General features: G+C 40.1%; 1 protein-coding gene across 1 annotated transcript; it reads right to left on the bottom strand.

The window, feature by feature from the left end:
* Positions 1-4,413: 4,413 nt before the first annotated feature.
* Positions 4,414-20,170, bottom strand: LOC141804942 (arylsulfatase I-like). Its single transcript, XM_074689623.1, has 11 exons — positions 19,981-20,170; positions 17,968-18,169; positions 17,651-17,790; positions 15,471-15,620; positions 15,266-15,340; positions 15,006-15,180; positions 11,018-11,254; positions 10,788-10,934; positions 9,110-9,263; positions 7,182-7,801; positions 4,414-7,095 (listed from the first exon to the last, which is right to left on the bottom strand). Exons 2-11 carry the CDS (start codon positions 18,151-18,153, stop codon positions 6,676-6,678), a joined length of 2,304 nt encoding a protein of 767 aa, XP_074545724.1. The 5' UTR covers positions 18,154-18,169; positions 19,981-20,170; the 3' UTR covers positions 4,414-6,675.
* Between the last annotated feature and the right edge of the window lie 654 nt (positions 20,171-20,824).

Raw genomic sequence — 20,824 nt, forward strand, 5'->3', positions numbered from 1 at the left:
AAGCATATTTACTGCCTAGTTCAAAAAATAGCTTGAGTCTGAAACGCTGATTTTGTTATCAGCACACACTGTATGGTGGGTGAATTTTTTTCTAACTCTACAGTTTGGAAGTTAGTAGGATCGTTTGATTGTCCAATCAGAGACGGATCAGCAGTGAAGCTCAAAAGTTGGCGACATATCCAGGGTGGCTGCAGCTGTGGATTGGCTTCATTTCACGGTATCAGGAACAGACAGCAGCGTTGTGGAGACTACACCTATGTTTTATACAGTCCATGGCTGCCACGTTAGCCTACAGATAGGCCGTAGCACTGGGCTGCTAGTAGTGCTACACATAGCCGGTCACTAACGTTAGGTACAAACTTACATTTACCTGTTGTCATGTTTAAAACAACAATGCTACGTATAGGGATGGGTACCGAATTAGGTACTTTTAAAGGTACCAACCAAATTCTGTCAAAAGTACCGGGTACAGGTTCACGTAGAATCAAAAGGTACCATGTTTAGGTACCTAAATGCATCCTTGTGACTGTGAAAGAGTGGAAGAGTAGGCAATTTTCCAAGCTGGGCATGAACACAGCATTGCAAGGTTATATATTGAAGAACAAATATGTTAAGTTGAAAAAAATATATATTTTATTATGAAAAAAATTGATATTTTTTACCACATAAACACAAAAAAGTACCGAAAATTGGTACCTATAGACAGGTACCGGGTATCAGTACCGCATCGTTTCAAATGTGAAAGGTACCCATACCTAGCTACGTAACTGTACTGATACCTTTCCCTGTTACGTAATAACCAGTAAAAAGTGTCTCGAACAAAGAAAATTAATTCCAAAAAAGTAACGTCTTTACGACAGTGTGCATTAGACTCTAGGCCAGAAGGTGGCGAAGCAGTCCAATTAAAACAGATCCTCCTCATAGCATCTTTAACAGAGCAGCTATTTTATCATGCAGGTCACCACGAGACATCAGAATGAAACTTTTAAAAGTCTGTTCAAAAACTCCTCACAGTGCCTTTACTGATAAATAAAAGGAAACACTTATCAACCTCAACAAAATCTACAAAGTGAGAGACTCTGATTTGTCTGCTTCTCACCGAGTGATGAAAATCATCGTAACTCTGAAGAGAACGATGAAACATGTAGAGAGGAAGAGGGAGATCAAAGGAGGTTTAATGAAAAGATGTGACAGGTGAAAACAATCAAGTATAACCTTAAGGCTGGGTGATGAAGTGTCAGCAATGTCTTCGTGATATCAGCCCGTTGTGAGTCAGCAACTCACTCTGAAGCATCTTAACTCTGCGTGTGAGCACACAAAGGGAACATTACGCATTCTGTCCTTATTTTATTTTAATCAACCTAGAGTACAAACCGCAGCACGTCCACACGACCACAGCTCAGAACTCAATTATGACTTTGTGATTGTGTCAGCAGAAACAAAAAGCAGCTGGGTGGTGAGGGGAGTCGCCCACGTGTTCATCGTCTGTGCATCTCAGATTCCCCTGGTTCCCTGGAGAGAGGCAGGATGAAGGAGGGATTATTGGTTACACGATTGAATTATGTCCCCCTGAATGTGTGTGTGCGCGTGTGTGTGTTTCTGTCATTTGTTAAATTAAAGAAAAACCAGAGATACAAGTGGAAGTGGAGGGAATTAATGCATTAGGTATTCATGGGCTTGCTCATTGGAGCTGTGAGTGTGTATTCCTTTTATATGTGTGTGTGTGCTGGTAACTTTTAGTGACACAGGGATTATGAAAGGTTACTACAGGTCAGGTTTTCCTCCCTTAATCTGTAATTCCAGCTCTGCTCTCAAACACTCTGATGCTGCCATAAAACCTCTGACTTTTTACTTTTTTTTTTCACTATTGGTGAAATATTTTAGAGTGACGTCTCAAGTCAGACATTTCTTCTAGTCTAGTCCAATACGGTTTGAAAGCTGTCAAAATGTTATTAAAATAAGAATATGATGGTTTGCAGATTGTTAAAAGCCTCTATTTGATTCTAAAAATAGGGTGCACAGACAACTTGTCGAATGCTAAAACTGAAACATTTGATTTTTGGAAAATAAATGCACATTTTACATATTTTTTGATGCCAGCAACGTGTTGCAGTAAAGTTTCGTTGGATCACTTCTTTTTTCACAATGCTCTGTGTGCATTAGGGAACCCAGGAAACCAGTTTGTGGAGTTTTGTAAGTGAACTGTTGACCCATTCCTGCCTGATACAGAATTTGGTGGTCCCTCTCTTCTTTATACAGCAGACAATGCATCATCCATGATTTCCAAAAAGACTGCCAAATTTTGATCCGTCAGACCACAATACAGTTCCAATCATTTCAGGATCACGTTCACATGTTTTCCTCCTTGTAAGGCATGATTTTGACCTGGGGCACCTGCTGGTTTCAGTTGCCATCAAAAACCCTGAATCTGAGGTTGTGCGAACAAATCCAAAACGATGAGCTTTCATATACAGGTACAGGATTTGTTATACAAAACTTTGGTTTATGCTGTGTGTGAGTAATGTGTTTGGTTCTAAACATAGACTGTAAAAAAAATGGACATCATCTTGCTTAGCTTGAAGTAAGGTTGCCACAAAAACTGCTCCCCATGGTGACTGGCTGCAGAATAGGTATAAAAATACAGCTCTCCAGTCATTCCAGATGAGCTGTGGTCAATCTTCAAAAAGTTAATACACCTCGTAGAAATGTTTCCCATGTCCGACTGTTGTGGTGATTTGAAGATATTATTTGGCTGCCTTGTATTCAAGTCCTCTTTTTTCTGAAAAGTTTCATTTTCATTAGTTTAAAGAGGTTAACAACAATTGACAGCTGCTGTTCTCGTGTATTTTTTGGGGTGACTGTAAAATATGTCAGGAGGTAGAGTCAAGAAGTGATTAGACTCTTGAAAGAAAAAAAAATAATTATTATTTATGTAACCCGGCTCCACTCAGATTCTCCTAGAATCCCTCACAGTCTTTACTGCGCAGACTCTGGCTGCACAACTGCTTCAATGGCTGCACCTGTGATGGGGGTATATTGGCTTCAAAACCGTACAATGATAAATGGCGGAGCCACGTTGTCCATTCTATATACAGTCTATGGTTCTAAACAGCAAAAATGACAAATATATATCAGAAAGTGACTTTTGGAGAAGTTTTGGAGCTGATGCAGTGCTCTCCACTACAGAGTTGTGGCTGTTTTTAATGCAGTCACCTTGATTTATTCTTTGGACCCTTTTGTGAAAGTTTTTTTATGTAGATTCTCTTAATTTTTCAATAATGTCAAACCGTGTAGATGATAAAATTATCTGCTCATTCAGTTTCTCACAGAGTTGTCAATCTCTTTGTTCATTTAGTACCTGGCTTGCCTTCAGTTTTTAGTCCGTATGGTGATGTTTGAGAAATTTACACACCTACATTTACACAAACACTTAATCTGAGCTGTCACTCTTTGGTGGTGGGTATCAAACCAGCAGCCTCTCTGCAGCATCAGTGGTCAAACTCTTTTCCTGGATTGTAAAATTTTAATCCTGAGGGGATTACAGAATCCCTCCAATGTTTGAGGATAAAAGAAACTCCTGATTCAATTATTCTTCTGCGGAGGAACACTGTGGAATTCAAATTATGGTAAATCCCTTTTGAAGACTGTGTGTGTGTGTGTGTGTGTGTGTGTGTGTGTGTGTGTGTGTGTGTGTGTGTGTGTGTGTGTGTGTGTGTGTGTGTGTGTGTGTGTGTGTGTCTGTGTGTCTGTGTGTGTCTGTGTGTGTGTGCACACTTCTTTGTATGTTTACTAGTGTGTGTCTGATGAGGATTTTAAACGCAGACACTTGTTGGTATCTGGCTCCGCCTAGTGGTCAAACCCTGTAAGTGCTCTGAATCTCTTCACTAGAACAAATTCTTCTGAGGCTCTTCCTCATAAATTATTTCTTACATCTTTTCATTTTTCTAATTCAAAAATTTGTTTTTTTCCAACAAAAAGCTGCAGATAATAAACTTTCCTACAAGTTTTACATTTGCATCATAAAACTTGGACTACAGACTTGATATTCCTGCTTTAACGCCTGAATTCAGATTTGAAAACTTATATCTCAAGTTTAGATAAGAAACACTGTCCTGTAAAGAAATAAATGTTTGGATTATGCACTGAAATCCAAGCTTCTGCACTCAGCGCTCAGTTTTGACCTGCAGGTCAGACAGAAAATAGTTTGTCTGACCTGCAGTTCACCTTCAAGAATGTGAGACTTCACCCAGACTTACCCAGGAATATTTGACTCAGTCAAAACACAGCTCCTTTTTAAGTTTTTTACTTTGTGGAATACATTTTTTTCCCCCAGTGAAACATCAACAGAAAAAGAGTGAACACTGTTTTTTATTTAACCTTTTATTTACTCAGGGTGGAGAAATCAAGCGTTCATTCAAAGCATTTCTTGAGAGCTCTGCTGCTCGCACACACACACAGACACACGCACATACACACACACACTGTCACACACAGCAGCCACAGACCTGGTTTGTTGGATGCTGAGCAAACAAACTGAAATATTTGGAGGTTAGGTGTTTCTCTCCCTCTCAGAAACACTTCACTTCAAAGAGGTTTGCTCTAACACGCTTCACTTCCTCACGTCTATTTTCTGAACTCTGCAGCTTTTATTAACGATATAAACCTGTAAATAACAATATTTCAGAGAGCTGGAATTAGAGCAGTTTCTCCAACCTGTGAATAACTCTATCGGTGTTTCAGAGACAAAAAAAACTAAGTCCAAAGAATTAAATAACTTAACTTTCCCCTGACTGAATAAACTTAAAAACATATGAAGACTATTTTCAAATCATGTGCAAAATTTCTATGATACTGTCACTTAATGCCTTAAAATGCTTAAAATGTTACTTTTTTGTCTAAAACAGGGATAAATAAGTTAGTAAACTATATCAAAAGTAGAGTTTCTGCTTTTCACAGACATGTAGTGGACTAAAAACTCAAACTAGAAGTTCAAAGTTGAAATGTGCTCACAGATATCTGTACATTCAGAGAGCGTCAGCATCCAAAAGATGTTTTGGACGTAAATTTACATTTAAAAAAACAACACATTTAAGTGTTAAAACATAATGCTGCAATTTTAAGTGTTAAAAAATGTGAAAATATTAAATAAGTACAGATAAAAACAATAAAAAGTGATATTATAATAGAAAAAAGTTCATGCACTGTCGCTGCAAAAAAGAAAATATTTGCTTTAAAACCTAGATTTTTACGGTTTGAGTTGTAAACATTTGTTGAACTCATGTCCATCATGCCACACAGAAAACAGTGATTCTGTGGATCATTCTGCTAAAACAGAAAAATAAAAATAAAAAAATAATAACATTATAAAAAAGCACTTTCCTGCCACACAATGTGAGTCCTCGTACCAGGAAGTCTGTTTAATGACGGAGAGGACGCAAAATGTACCAGTCACATGATCAACCACATGTAGATGCTGCAAACAGCAAAAGATCTGCCTTTAAAGGGCCAGTTCAACAAAACTGCATCAACTAAAAGCTCCAAGAAATCTTTTCCAGGTCAAGTATGACTGACGACTAACTGAGCCTGCTCTTACCTTCAGACCTGCAAAACCACAACTTACTACATACTTAAATATCACAAGGATATGAGAATATAAGAAGCAAAGTTTTGATTTTTGTGAACTGGCCCTTTAAAAGTACACAGAAAGCTGTCTTTTTCATAGAAATCGTTGAGATTTGATAAATGTTAATCACCATCACTGCTCTTCTCAGAGAGCTGGACGGTGGTTTGTAGAGTCATTTCTGCAGGATACACAGCTACACCAAAAAAAAAAAAATGGAGGATGGTTGGATGGTTTGTTTTTTTGTGTTTTCATCATAGACTGTACAAAAATAATGGACGTGGTCTCCCCGGCGCCACCTGTCTGTTTCTGAAATGGACTTTTGAAGCAGATCGGCTATTGCAGCCATATTGGAAGTACCGGGGACTTTGAGTACAGCTGAGATGTGCCTCTGATTGAGTGAGCTCACGGTCTAAATATCCTCTTGACTGTGGGGTTAAAAAAAAATTCAAACCCCCCCACATTGTGTGTGGGTGATAAAATTAGCGATTCAGACAGGAAATGTTTTTTGAACCAGGCTGTGAATACATAAATTTCTGTTGGGAAAACAGCATTTTTTCCCTTAGTGTGTATGTGACCTTGCAGTATTTCGGGAGCCAGCCTCAAGCGGACACTGCAGAAACAGCAAATTTTAGCAAGTCTTCATTGACTCACATTTGTAGACTGGAGGTTGCTGCTTGGTTTTCATGCCTAATTTATGTTCTTGATGTCATTGATTCAACAAGGTGCCTGAAACCTTCCTCGGAGATTTCAGAGATCAGAAATCTGGTTAGCATGGAGGCCACTGGAGCTCCTTCTCTGGTGTATGAACTTAAAAAAGTCCCACATGGCGTTCTTGGACCCATGTTAGTGTGCGTATCCAAAGAAAAGATGCTCTGTGTTCTGGCTTTAAATGGGACGATGATGTGAAGTTCCTCAGGTCCAAGAAAAAACCCTTTGATTACAACAAACATGACTTATAAATAAAGTTTCCTAGACTTAATTTACACAGCTAGCAAAAGGACATTTCATGAGAATGTTTTGTGGGATGGTTCCTACGCGTTGTAGTCGTCGGCTCATATCCGGTTGGAGATCATCCTGGTGTTCAGGTTCAGGAAAAACGACTGCAGCTTGCACAGCTTACACTTCTTCTTCTTTTTCTTCTTACTGTTCCTTCCTTTCTTATACACGCCGTCGTATTTCCCTTCCTCATCCTCCTCTTCATCCACCCAGGGCACCCAGGCTCCCTCATGCAGGTCTGGGTTGGCTCGGGGATCATCGGGCGGAAAATAAACTGGGACGGCTGTTTGGTTGTAGTAGACGAGTCTCTCCAGAAGCCGCTGGACCACGTCTGGTCTCTGGTCTGCCAGGTCCTGCCGCTCACAGGGGTCGGCTGTGATGTTGAATAACCAGATGTTTTTGTGGGCGGAGGTTTTGTAGGACGTTGTTTGGGCTCGTTCGAGGTTCCACCAGGGACCGGGTAGTGTGGCAAGCACCTGAGGAGTAAAACATGTCATCGTTTGAGGCTGAATCAGACGTTTCAAAATGAGTCATAAAAGTGGAACTCAGTGTTCTGCTGTACCTGTGGGGGGACCCAGTCTCCATGACCCGGGTCTCCTGTGAGCAGCTTCCAGTCTCCCACTCTGATGGCAGCTTGGACTGACGTGTCCCACACAGGAAGGGGGGACTGGAGCTTAAACCTGGGTGTTGGTTGGGATTTGGGAAGCAGACCTCCTTGCTTGGATGTATTCTGATTCTGGGGTAGTGTCCTCCTGGACTTGGACTTAAGATGAGATTTGAGTTTGGCCTTGGATTTTGGTGGAAGTGGTCTTGTCCAGGACAGGTTTTCAGAAATGGTCCTCCTGGATTTGGACCTGATACGTGGTTTGATCGGAGGCTGAGATTCAGGAAGAGACGTTCCCGATGGCGCTCCACTTGAGTGGGACTTGTGATGTGGTTTGTAATATGACAGTTTCTGGCTCTGAGGGTACACTTTGGTCTTGGTCTTGGTTGTGGGTCTGGGTTTGTGTTTGGGTTTTGGTTCAGGGAGGGGTTTAAACTTTCCTTCAGAGTGGTGGGAAAACGTTGGCGGTTTCTTGAACTTCTTCACCTTGAACGCTGACTTCTGCTTCGGTTTCTGCCTCAGGATCTTTTTCTTTTTCAGCTTCTTAGAGGCTGAGCCTGGACTTTTGGGTTTGGTCACTAAAACAGTAAAAGAAGGCACGATTTTATCCATGAAGGATTTAAAGTGAACATTTGTTGGTGTTTAATTTGACAGAGGCAGGTTAAGACTTCCTAACAGATAAAAAATTACTTTCCATAACCTGTAGGTAGAAGGCTATGGTGAAAATTTTGAGTTATTCACCAAGTTTACCAACTCATTTTGATCCATGAGCATGCTAGCATTGCAAAAATTTAGTGTAAATCACTGAGATCGTATTAAGTGATTTTGTCTTATTTCTGTAAAAAATGTCTTTTAGACTTAATATGAGCCACATTTACCTGACCAGTCGAGAAAAATAAACATCTTATTTCATGTTATTTAAAGACAAAAATGAGGTCTGAATCACAGGTAGCAATTTTTAAAAGATCTGCCAATGGAACAAGAGTAAAGTTACTTGTATCAAAACATTATTCTAGTTTCAAGTAAAGTTTCGAACAACTTTTTCTTGTTCCATTGGCAGATTTATTTTACTTGTTACAAGGAATTCAGACCTCATTTTTCTCTTTAAATAACTTAAAGAAAATACATTTTTCTGGACTGATGATTTGACTGTGACTTATAAGTCTAATAAGACAATTTTTACTGAAAATAAGACAAAAACACTTGATAAGATTTCAAATTTTGCAGCAATCACACTAATGGTTGTGATATTTGATCATTTTGCAGGTAGCAAGGTGTTGAATCACCTTAGTCTGTACTTGTGGGCTAAATTAAATATGGATCATTTGGTGGACAAATAAAGAATGTTCTTCTAACCCTTTCATTAATTCTAACCCTGAGCACTGCAAAAACTGAAATCTTATCATGTGTTTTTGTCTCATTTTAATTAAAAATTGTCTTGTTACACTTGATATGAGTCACATTTACCTGTTCAGTTCAGAAAAATGTCTTGTTTTAAGTTATTTGAAGATGAAAATAAGGTCTGAATTGCTTTTAACAAGTAAAAAATCTGCCAAAGGAACAAGAAAATTTGCTTGAAACAAGCAAAATGTCTTAATACAAGAAACTTCTCTCCTGTTCCATTGGCAGATTTTTTTTCACTTGTTACAAGCAATTCAGACCTCATTTTTGTCTTTAAATAACTTGAAACAAGACATTTTTCTGGACTGGTCAGGTGAATGTGGCTCATATTAACTTCAACCTTGAAAGAGAAAAATGAGACGGGAACTTTTGAAGGTCAAACCTATAATCATACATCTGATGGTATGTTGGTGAAATGTATAACAAAGCCAAGAAACTTTCTGTCAGAGAGACAATTAATGATGTTTTATTATTTTGTTGGTTACCTGAAGCTTCTCCTGCTGAGCTTGGACGGTCCCACTTTGTAGTTTGAGCGTGAGGTTTGTGCAGAGGGTCGATGTTATGAAGGATCTCCTGACGAGGCGACTCCTTTCCTTCACTGATGGTCGGCCAAACATCAAAACCATCCAGGCCCTGGCTCTGGAAAGAGGAACATTACCACTATGAGGGCGCAGAGAAGCTAAATACACACTGCAAAATAATGAAATCTTATTAAGTGTTTTTGTCTTGTTTTAAGTAAAAATTGTCCTGTTTTACTTAATAGGAGCCACATTCAATTGGCCAGTCCAGAAAAATTTTTTATTACTCATAACAAGCACTTCAGGCCTCATTTTCTATCTTTGAATGAGACATTTTTCTGGACTGGTCAGGTGAATGTGGCTCATAGTAAGTCTTTCAGTAACATCATGGCCACTTTTTCAGCACTATGTTGAAGCAATAAACACAACAGACAAGTTGAGAAGCAGGAAAAAAACAAATCAAACTTTTACTCCTTCAGACATTAAATCCAAAAATAAACACACACAGTGGCTGGAGTTCATGTGTTTCTAATGAATCTCAGTTTCACTGATTATCTTCTTTCCTGAGTACTTCAGAGATAAGTCTTCTAAAACTAAGTGATATTCTTGTGACTGACCAGAAATCAAAAAATCTTATGTTTTCTCAAATAAAATGGAAAAATCCAACATCTAGCATTTGCATTTGTTTGCAGTGCTAAATTAACTCATAGACCACTAATGTAAAAGAAACTGAAACAAAAAAACTTCTTGAGCTAAAATCAAGGCCAAAAATCCAGATTCTGCAACTCTGTTTAAAACATACTGAAAGAGATGGCACACAGAAGTCCATCAGGTACTATAAAAACTGATTAAAGATCAACATGTTCCTGCGTGTTGCCAGAAAAATACTTGAACCCCAAAGGAGTAAATGATCATAAATTTCCTCTGGTAATAAAGAGTATCAGGTTCCTGTGTTACTCACACTGTTGTGATTTCAGCCAAGACATCAGAGCTTATCTTCCTTGGCATGAAAAGCTTCTTTTGTCCTGAGCCAACAAAGCTCTCTGGGAGCTGGGCTCAGACTGAACTGACATGACAATAAAAATAATTTATTGAACTGAAACACAAATTATAATACAGCCACTGTAAGGAGACCGTGCACTTAACATAATGGCCAGAAGCAAATTTATCTATGTGAGGGCAGATGAAGACATTTTTACAGTAGCGCTGTGTCATCTGACAAAGTCTGATTGGGCTCCTTGTTCATCTCTTACTGTGAAAAGAAACTTTGTGTTGATGTGAAGTCACTGGGATTCATTTCATCCATCAAAGCTGACTTTGTCTGAGTCATGTATGTTGGCAAGAAAAGAAGAAAAATATTCAGGACCAACATCCAAAGTACCGTGAAGTAGCTGCTCATATTGTCTCCTGGGTGGCCTTGTTGAGAAACACATCCCTACATCTGCTGTGTTTTACAGAGCCATTAAATGGTCTGAATGCACTCGGGGAAAGAGCGTTTCTCTGATATTCAATCCTTACTGTCCCACATTCAAAAATGGAGAGGATCATAAATTTGAAACAAACCCCGTACAACAAACTACAAAGCAAAAGCTCTTAAGAAATCCATCCTTTTTGAAGCCCTGAGAGAGCTCTGAGAGCCACCAACCTCACTGACGTTCCCTCCAGCCAGTCCCACCAGGGTGGGGAACCAGTCGGTGATGTGCAGCAGGGCTTTGGAGACTCGTCTCCTGCGCTTTATCAGAGGGCTGTGGACGAACGCCACTCCACGCATTCCACCTTCCCAATATGTCCCCTGAAAACACAAATGAAGCAGTTTTTGATCCTGTGACAAATTTATAAGAACGAAGATGGAGGCTGTCACAAACTCTCTTCTACCTTCCGGCCTCGTAGCGGCCAGTTGCTCCCTCCTGTGAACGGCTGGGCTCCGTTGTCAGTGGAGTAGATGATGACGCTGTTGCGGTAGTATCCGTACTTTCTCAGGGCGTAGGTGACATTTCTGACTGCCTCGTCCACCGTGGACACCATGGCAGCAAACTTTCTCCTGGCCACATTGGCCATGTCCCGGTACGGGTAGATGTAGGACTTTGGAGTCTGTAGAGGAGTGTGGACTGCCTGCAGGAAAACAAAAATACATGGTCAAGATGATCTGCTGCAGCTCAAACCAAGCATCAGAATGGGGGAGAAAGGTGATTTAAGAGACTTTGAACGTGGCATGGTTGTTGGTCTGGGTATTTCAGAAACTGCTGATCTACTGGGATTTTAACCCACAACCATCTCCAGGGTTTACAGAGAATGGTCCCAAAAAGAGAAAATATCCAGTGAGCAGCAGTTCTTTGGGCCAAAATGCCTTGATGATGCCAGAGGTCAGAGGAGAATGGACAGACTGGTTGGAGCTGATAGAAAGGCAACAGTAACTCAAATAACCACTGGTTACAACCGAGGTCTGCAGAAGAGCATCTCTGAACGCACAACATGTCCAACCTTGAGGCAGATGGGCTACAGCAGCAGAAGACCACACCGGGTGACCCTCCTGTCAGCTAAGAACAGGAAACTGAGGCTACAATTCACACAGCAACACCAAAACTGGACAATAGAAGAATGGAAAAACGTTGCCTGGTCTGATGAGTCTGGATTTCTGCTCCACATTCAGATGGTAGGGTCAGAATTTGGCATCAGCAACATGAAAGCATGGATCCATCCTGCCTTGTATCAACGGTTCAGGCTGCTGCTGCTGGTGTAATGGTGTGGGGGATATTTTCTTGGCTCACTTTGGGCCCTTAGTACCAACTGAGCATGGTTTAAAGTCCACAGCCTACCTGAGTATTGTTGCTGACCATGTCCATCCCTTTATGAGCACAGTGTACCCATCTTCTGATGGCTACTTCCAGCAGGATAACGCTCCATGTCATAAAGCTGGAATCATCTCAGTCTGGTTTCTTCAACATGACAATGAGTTCCCTGTACTCAAATGTCCTCCACAGTCCCCAGATCTCAATCCAATAGAGCACCTTTGGGATGTGGTGGAACGGGAGATTCTCATCATGGATGTTCAGCCGACAAATCTGCAGCAACTGTGTGATGCTATCATGTCAATATGGACCAAACTCTCTGAGGAATGTTTCCAGTACCTTGTTGAATCTATGCCACAAAGGATTAAGGCAGATCTGAAGGCAAAAGGGGGTCCAACCCAGTACTAGCAAGGTGTACCTAATAAAGTGGCCATTGAGTGTATGATGACAAGGTTTAATGAACATATCACTCGTGTTGTGCATTAAAGTTGCGTAAAATAATTGTACAAATATTGCGCCCTCCCCAACCTTTCCCTCTACTCCTGCTTAAATACTTTGTTTCCTTTTTTTCCAGGAGGTCCCACAACGAGTGCATGCAAAGCACAAGTTAGTACTCACTGTTCCCGTCTCAGTAAATCAAATCAAACATTTATTTGTTTGGCAGTTTGTTTTGCAATTGTCCGGGAATCAAAGTGATTATTCATAAACTCCTCTGACCAGCAACTGCAAATCAAACGAACATGGCTGCCCATGAAAAAAAGAAAGTCACGAAATCTTCAAATCTTCTTGATGCCTCCGAAAGTCATCAATTAACAAACAAAACAACATGTAATCTAAGAGTTTAGTGCGTCTAACTTCCAATAGAGATTCTTGTGTGGCCTGATTTTAATGACAAAGCGAGGCGCTGCATGGGGCCAAATCCATGATGCTCATTGACTAACTGTTCCTTTAATGTGGTTTCCATGTTATTACAACGTTTCTGGATCCAAAACATCCAGACGTAAACAACACGCCAGGCTCTGATGCATCTGACCTATTTTATGAAACTTTAGGCTCCACTGACTCTGAGTCATTAGGAACAAATTACAAACATATCTGTTTACGCAGGTAACCAGCTGGGATGTATTTATGTTTATATGTGTTTATTATAGCAGTTGATTATCATAAATGGAAATTTCAGTCCCATTGGTGGGTAATATCTATTTCTATCATTGATTTTTCTGTTTCTTTTTTCCATATGCCTTCATTTCTTACATCATGTTACGGATTCATCTCTTTCACTTCTGCTTCTCTCCTCTGATTGGCTGGTTAGGAGGATACAGTGTGTACAGCATATTTCAGAGGTGTGAGCTCTGACCCAAACAGGCTTCTTGCCTTGGCTCTATCTTCTCTCTAACAATCCTTTATCGACTTTTCTTGGTTATCTCTCTTTCTCTCTTCTGTCTTCTCTCTCAAAAGGAGGAAATACAGGGGGAGGTAAAGTGAACAGCCCTTTCCGGCTGGGGTGATGTACGGTTGTATTCTTCAAGACATGACCCATCAGTTTCTGATACGAAGTTTTGAAGCCATATTGGAAAAGGTGAATTAAAGAGTTGAGCTTGGAGTTCTCTGATAAACATCTATAGGAAGTCCTTCTGTCTTTCAGGTGAGCTCTGCCTCTAAATGATCAAACCTAAGACCTTAACTCATTGGCTGCCATTGACGTTAACCACTTACTGTGTCTATTGAAGTACAGATGTCTCGATCCGGTACACTGATTGGTATTTGCACCTGATATGGCTATTTTTGGAGGATTAGATAGTATCGACTTTTGTTACGTTATCGGGACTAACCCAGTTTTCATGTGTTTTCAGCACTGTCACGCTTTACTGCTGCTGTAAGTCAAACCATGTTGCAAACACCTACGCTATGTGGGACTACTTCTTTTTGGAAAGCAATGCAAATACAACAGCATCTTGCAACATTTGCAAAGTGAGTGTGAGTGTCCTCGAGGAGGTACCAACAGGGCTCACTTTAATACAACAAAAATGATTTGTCATTTACAATGGAATCACCCAATTTGGCAAAGAATATCATGAAAAAAACAGATCAGGTCAAAAAATCTGTATTGGGTCTTTCCTATATAGAAGCTGATTATGTTTTTCAGCGTGGGGAGGCGGGTTTTGTGAAGCTTGTCAATTAGTTTTTTGGCTTGTGAACAACTGTGGGCAAGGGTGGTGCTCTCTTAAGACGAGAGATGAGAATAGATATGAGAAGAAGATGTTAGATGATAAAGACATGGTGAGACGTTGCAAGTCAGAAAAGTTCAAGTGTACTACAACTGAGAGTGTGTGGCGCGACTGTGAGAGGATTAAAGGATGGAAGGCCCGAGATGAAACATTCTAATAAAGTACATTTTCTCTGTTTTTTTTTTAAAAAAAAAAAAAAGCAGGAAGAAAGGCATGAAAGAGGAGCGTCTACTCTTTAAGGAGGTTTCAGTGTTTCATAGTCATAGAACATATTATCTGTGGGTCGTAAAAGATCGCTCAAGATGCCCAAAAAATGGCTGGCAGCCATTAATATCTCCCAAACTGCTGACCCCCCCCCAAAGGGTTCAGATGTTTGAAAAATAAGCTATCCACTGAAGTCTGTAAACTTGATCATCTCTGCTGTGAAAATTGTCTCTTTTGGCTTGGTGTGTTTGGGGTTTCCATCACTTCTGGAGCCAGCTCCAAGTGGACACTTGAGGAACTGCAGTTTTCAGCACTTCCACTTAAGCTTCTCGCATCTGTAAGCTGCTGCTTGGTCACGGCCTAAGATTTTTTCTTTTACGCTGGCTTTGCATTTTCTGTCTTCACTTTAACGTCACCCTACTGACTCTTTTTTCTCCTTTCTTTCTCTCTTCTCTTCCTTTCTTTCTTGTCTTAAATATATCCCACTCTTTACTCTCTTATTCCACTTTTTCCTTTTTGGAGATTGGGGGTTGGAGTAGGTAGAGCATACAGTCCAGCCCAGTGATTTTACGTGCACTTACTTCTACAAACTGAAGTAAGCTAGTGAACTTTTCTTTTATCAAACCTCTTCTTCTGTGATACCTGCAGAGAGAGCAGCAGGAAGAGCGGTCTGTCTGTGGGGTCGTGAGTCTCCAGGATCTTGCGAGCTCTCTGTGTGAAAAGCGTGGTGGAGTACTTCCCCTCCTGGCCCCACGCTACTCCTTCATCGTCATGGAGGTCATACCCACAAAGTCCTGGGCCATCACAGGACCCGTAACTGAGGAGAGGATGGAGAAGTGTGAGAAATAGAAACTCAAGACACATCTCTAACAGTCTTTGATGTGAGAATATTCATAGGTTACCTGTAGTAATCCACACTCCCTGTTAAGGAGCCAAAGAAAGTGTCAAAGCCCTTTCTGGTGGGTAGGCAGGCCCTCCTGGAGGAAAGTAATGTGTATTTATCAATCTGCATTAATTAAGTCTGTGTGAAGTAGTACAGGTTGCATATGACACATTCCTGACCTTTAAACTAAAACTCGTGGGTGAAATTCATCCGGACCATCTCACCTGTAGAATCCCAGGTGCCACTTTCCGACCATGTGTGTGGTGTAGCCGGCCTCTCGCAGCCTCTCAGGTAGAGTGTCCATGTGTGCAGGCAGACAGCTCGGCTGCCTCGGTCTGATGATGGAGTGCTGTAGTCCTGTGTGGATCTGATACCTGGAAGAAAAAAAGACACGTAATCAGACTTACTGCTTTGATCTAACATTCACTGCCTGTCGCCACCTGGATTCAACTAAGCAAATAGGTATGAGCCTCCTATTGGATAATTCCTGTATTGGCGATTATCTTTCAGTTGGCAACAAGTTGTTCAACCCCAAATGGTCCAATGAGTTGCTTCTCGTTTCTTAACCAACCATGTGGAAAGAAAAATCCTGTGGTTGTGGAAAAGATGTTTGTCTGATTGAGAGGGGTCAAATCATTGGCATGCATCAAGAAAAGAAAACATCTAAGGAGATTGCAGAAACTTCTAAAATTGTGTTAAGAACTGTCCAAGGTCCAAAAACTGGAAGGATAGTGGGGACCCATTGTCTTCAAGGAAGAAATGTGGCCAGAAATTTGTGATCACTTAAACATTTGTTGAATTCAAATGGAAGAAAAACAACAGTAGAAGTCAGGGCTATGTCAATAGTGAAAGTAAGAGCATTTCCAGCATTAAGAAAACCACTGATCAGTGGGGCTAATCGGAAAAAAAAGGCTCTAATTTGCTAGGGAGCATAAAGATGTGACTCTGGAGCAATGGAAGAGGGTCATGTGGTCTGATGAGTCCAGATTGACCCTGATCCAGGGTGATGGGCCATTAGGGTAAGAAGAGAGGCAGATGAAGTGATCACCCATCATGCCTAGTGCCTACTGTCGAAGCCTGTGGGGGCAGTGCTATGATTTGGGGTTGCTGAAGTTGGTCAGGTCTTGGTTCAGCAACTGTCTGTGCTCAAAGAATGAGGTCAGCTGACTACCTGAAGATACTGAATGACCAGGTTATTCTATCATTGGGTTTTTTCCTCCCTGATGGCACGACCATATTCCAAGATGACAATGACAGGATTCATCAGGCTCAAATTGTGAAAGAGTGGTTCAGGGAGCATGGGACATCATTTTCACACATGGATTGGCGACCACAGAGTCCAGAACTTAACCCCATTGAGAATCTTTGGGATGTGCTGGAGAAGGCTTTGCACATTGCACAGAGTAAGACTCTACCATCATCAATGACAGATCTTGGTAAAAAATTAATCCAATACTGGATGGAAATAAATCTTGTGACATTGCAAAAGCTTATCGAAACAATGCCCTATCAAAGCAAAGTTGTGCTTTTATTTCACACAAATTTTAGGCCTATATATTTTTGGATTAAAAAAAAACTTTATTGTCCATCACAAGGTGACAGAACAATGTATTAACACATAGGTTTCTGTCTAGCATTGTTTATAATACTTACTGCAGTCTGATTTAAAGAGTCATTCGAAGTTCTTTTTGTTTTGTTTCGTTAATCGGAAATTGTAGAGGGTATTTAAAGTAAGCTGTGAAATGTGTTGGGTCAGCAAAGAATGAATGTAACATTACTGAACAAAACATGGAGATCAAACAAATGCATGACACTATTTCAAAATAAGATTTGAAATGGTAAGTGTAAGTGAACAGCCTCTCAGTTTTTTTGTGTGTGCATTTCAATTAAAAAGTAAGTTAAACAAGCGATGAAATATGACAACATAAGTGTTGCTGCCTAACTGGTAGTTGCATGTATGTAACGACATTGAATCTCCAGCTTTAAGTGTCTTTTCCAGCACTAAGATGGACAAAAACAACCTACAGGGCTCTGCAGAGGAAGAAGCTCAAGTGTTGTTGAGTCTTTGTACTCATCACATACGAGCAGTCTTTAGACACTTCAGGCTCGTCTTTCATCTTGTGATGGGGTAGTTACAAAGGTTTCAAGAGAACTCAGTGAAAACATGAACACAGGTTTTGTCCTTCAACAATCACTCCAAGGCAAAATGAAGGATTTGTTTTTACTTTGAACGCAAAAACAGCCGACACGCTGCGACTTGTTCAGGCTTCCATTATCTGCTCTGATCCTGTGTTGGAGTTGTTTACAGGGAGACAAAGTTTTCTTTTTAGACTGATTCACTTTTTGTCCATGCAGCTACGCAACCTTCACAGAATGAGCTCAGAAAGCATGGAGGTGTTGGTACCTGCCGGTCATGAGCTGGCTACGTGACGGCGTGCAGATGGGCTGAACGTAGTAGTTCTCCAGCGTCACGCCTTCAGCTGCCAGTTTGTCCAGAGTGGGAGTCTTGAGGGTGGGGTTGTGGTAGCCGATGTCATTGAAGCCCTGTGAAAGAAATTCAGCCACAGAGTGTTCAATGTTTAGGGGAGAGATTTGCAGCTTTTTGTTTGAACCACAGATTATCCTTGCTTATTAACCCAAACTGTCATTGTTTTCCGAATAACCTTGTGTTATGCATCAAATATATCAGATGATTTAAGATGCTCCCCCAGGCTCACCCACCTGGTCGTCTGTAAGGATGAACAAAATGTGCGGCTGGTTCTTCGCTCCTCTTTTAGCATCACTCCGTGCGTTCCTGTCATTCTGCTCCTGGATCTGGATCTGATTCTGTGTAAGCCGCTGAGCTGACAGGCAGTCCAGGCTGAAGAAAACACTCAGCAGAGTCAGAGCAGCCGCAGCAGCCTGCATCTTCTCTGCAGGAGCCCTGAACACAACAACAACCACAACAAAGAGAGAGAAAATAAACTTCACAATACAGTGAGGACTTCTACACCAGCGAGGTGAGGCTTTAAAATGTATGATTCAGCACGTATTCACACAGACGTGCTATCAGAGGTGGACTCGCTGTAGATCATAAAACCACATTTACAATGGATTTGCCAACTTGGCTGCAAGTGGGATCTGAAACGAATCCATCTGGTTCGGCTAAAACTCTGAGGAGGTCTTTTTTTCTCCACCGTTGACAATCTTTGGAGCTGAATAATGACCGTTACAAAAGGATGAAAACATTAGTGGTGCCTGAGACAGCAGAAAATGAACAATTTGGATGGAACTTTTCTCTTTTTTTTTGTCTGATTCCTCTGCGGACAGTGATCGGGATTGATTTGGAGGATAATGGTTTCTACAAAAACAGAAGGGGGACAGTCTGTTTGTTGGAGGCTGCAGCAAAGTCAGCAAAAATTTATAGCATTTGATTATATCAAGCCAAGTTATCATGTAAAAAATATAGTACAAAAAGAAAAAAAAATGTTATTACAAACTTTAGATTTGGAGAAAAAGGTCGGATTTCATTTTATTTTTGTTTTTAAAGTCCTGAATGTACACCAGGTTAAACAAACTTGATCAACTTTAAAGAAAGTAAAACTAGCATAAACTAGTTTTCAATGACGTTCGTATGACTTCATCTGAACATATTCTTTTTGTACTCTACATGAAGTTTTGCCCAATTTTCCATCAAAATAAAGTGCATATTACACTACTTTCCAATATAACGTAAGGCAAAAGGCTATTTTTTTGAGTCTTTCATTGTGTTATAATGGGTTTTATAAATCTTGACACTCTTGAATCATCTATCACTTTTCATTAAATGAGTCAGTTGTTATGTGTGCCGGTATGTGTAACAAAAATACCAAGAAACACACTCTAACACCGTCAGTTTTGCACATTTTATTTTCCAAAATAACCTTAAATCCAACAATTTTCTCTTGCAATATTAAAAACAGACGCCAAAGTAATAATATTGACTTTGACTGGAGCACAGTGATGTGTTTCATAGTTTTCGTCTTCCTTATGCTCAGCAAAGATGGGTTTATCTCGTTAGATTGCTTATCTCTAATACCTAATAAACCAGATGCAATCTGTTATTCATCACACGCTCTGATAAAACAGCTGAAACTCTCTCTGCTTTAGATTTTCACAGGTATTTTAAAGTCTTAGGACCTTCACATCAAGTGTGTGCGTAATGGAAAACAGCAGATTGTGTAAATCTGTATAATTTAAGACATGTTTGCTAATGTCAAGAGGTTTTCAAGATGAGTGTTGATCGTCTCTGTAAACTCAGCTCAGAGTGGTCACAAAGCTGATGACTATGAGGGCTAGATGCCTCAACTGGTTTCCCATTAGGTGACACACTGGTACTCATGGCAACAGGAGAGGGTACAGACACACACACACAAACACACACTAACACACACTTTTCTCTCTGCGTGTGTGTGCATGTGTTTTCCCTGGCTCCCCTTCTCTGTGACAGCATTGTTAAAGTTTTAGACTAAACAGGCACAAACTGATCTCCCTGCATTGACTTTGTTTAATAATCAAGTCACAACCTGATGAAAGCGTCACTAATAATATTTTTCTTTTTCAGTTTTCATTATGACAGCACAGCTTCATCAAGATGTCACTTCCCCAAAAGCTCCATCATATGTTAACAATCACAAATCTTCTATTAGGATTCACATCGATCCTTAAAGAGTGAAGAAAAACTGTGTTATTGTAAAGCCAGGCCTGAATCAATACCTCGATTTTGGATCAATGGGAGTGATCGGCTCTTCTCCTCCCTCCTCTCCTCTTCTCTTCAGTTCATTCCTCCGAAGTAGGATCCTTCTCCGGCTCGCAGAAAGTTTGGATTGAGTAAAGTTTGCAGGAGACGCCGCATGTCCTCAAGTTTCCACCAAAACCTTCTTCCTCCAGTCTGAGCGTCCGCACTTCCAATGAAATACGACCGACGTCGAGTTCGACACAATACAACGACGACACTTCCGGTCTGTCCTGTCAAAATAAAGCACTGAGTAACGGCTGTCAGCTCAGGAGCAGAGTAACGGTTTACTAGGAGCAGTGTTTCAAAGTGAGAACTCTTTAACTAAAGTTTTCAGTAGATGAAAACAGCAAGCTTTTAAACACAATATAAAGTAACGGCCTGTTATTACAATTGTAAAAAGGTTACAGTACCTAATGTACCATTTTAGCAACCTAGCTAGCCTTACATTTATGCTAGTCCAAGTTTTTCCAATACATTTACTTTTTCTCCTTTTTTTCTTCTCCTTTTTTTTTTTTTTTTTTAAATTTTTTGTTTTAATGATTCAGCTTGCTGGCTTAATTTACATGTCTGATATATGGCAAGACAGCAATTAAACAATAAACAAACAAACCAAAGTTGAGAAATATTATCAGTATATGTTATCAAACTCATGTATTCTTTCATATTCTAATTTTTTTTCAATATTCATTATTATTATTATTATTATTATTAGTATTATTAGTATTATTATTATTATTATTATTATTATTATTATTATTATTATTATTATTATTATTATTATTTATTTTTTTATTTATTCACAAAAAAAATAAAGAAAAAATT

Source organism: Halichoeres trimaculatus, unplaced genomic scaffold (genome assembly GCF_033239565.1).
Source record: "Halichoeres trimaculatus isolate MK-OKI-2021-1 unplaced genomic scaffold, fHalTri1.1 fHalTri1_scaffold_15, whole genome shotgun sequence".
In the NCBI taxonomy this organism is placed as follows: domain Eukaryota; kingdom Metazoa; phylum Chordata; class Actinopteri; order Labriformes; family Labridae; genus Halichoeres; species Halichoeres trimaculatus.

What these genes read in the sequence shown, in the direction of transcription:
- LOC141804942 (XM_074689623.1), bottom strand. Translation starts at nt 18,153, where the DNA reads ATGCAGGCTGCTGCGGCTGCTCTGACTCTGCTGAGTGTTTTCTTCAGC. An exon ending in TCCTGCTGCTCTCTCTGCAG is followed by an intron (nt 11,255 to 15,005) that starts GTATCACAGAAG and finishes GTTTTCCTGCAG; the next exon opens with GCAGTCCACACTCCTCTACA. An exon ending in GGCCGCTACGAGGCCGGAAG is followed by an intron (nt 10,935 to 11,017) that starts GTAGAAGAGAGT and finishes TTGTGTTTTCAG; the next exon opens with GGGACATATTGGGAAGGTGG.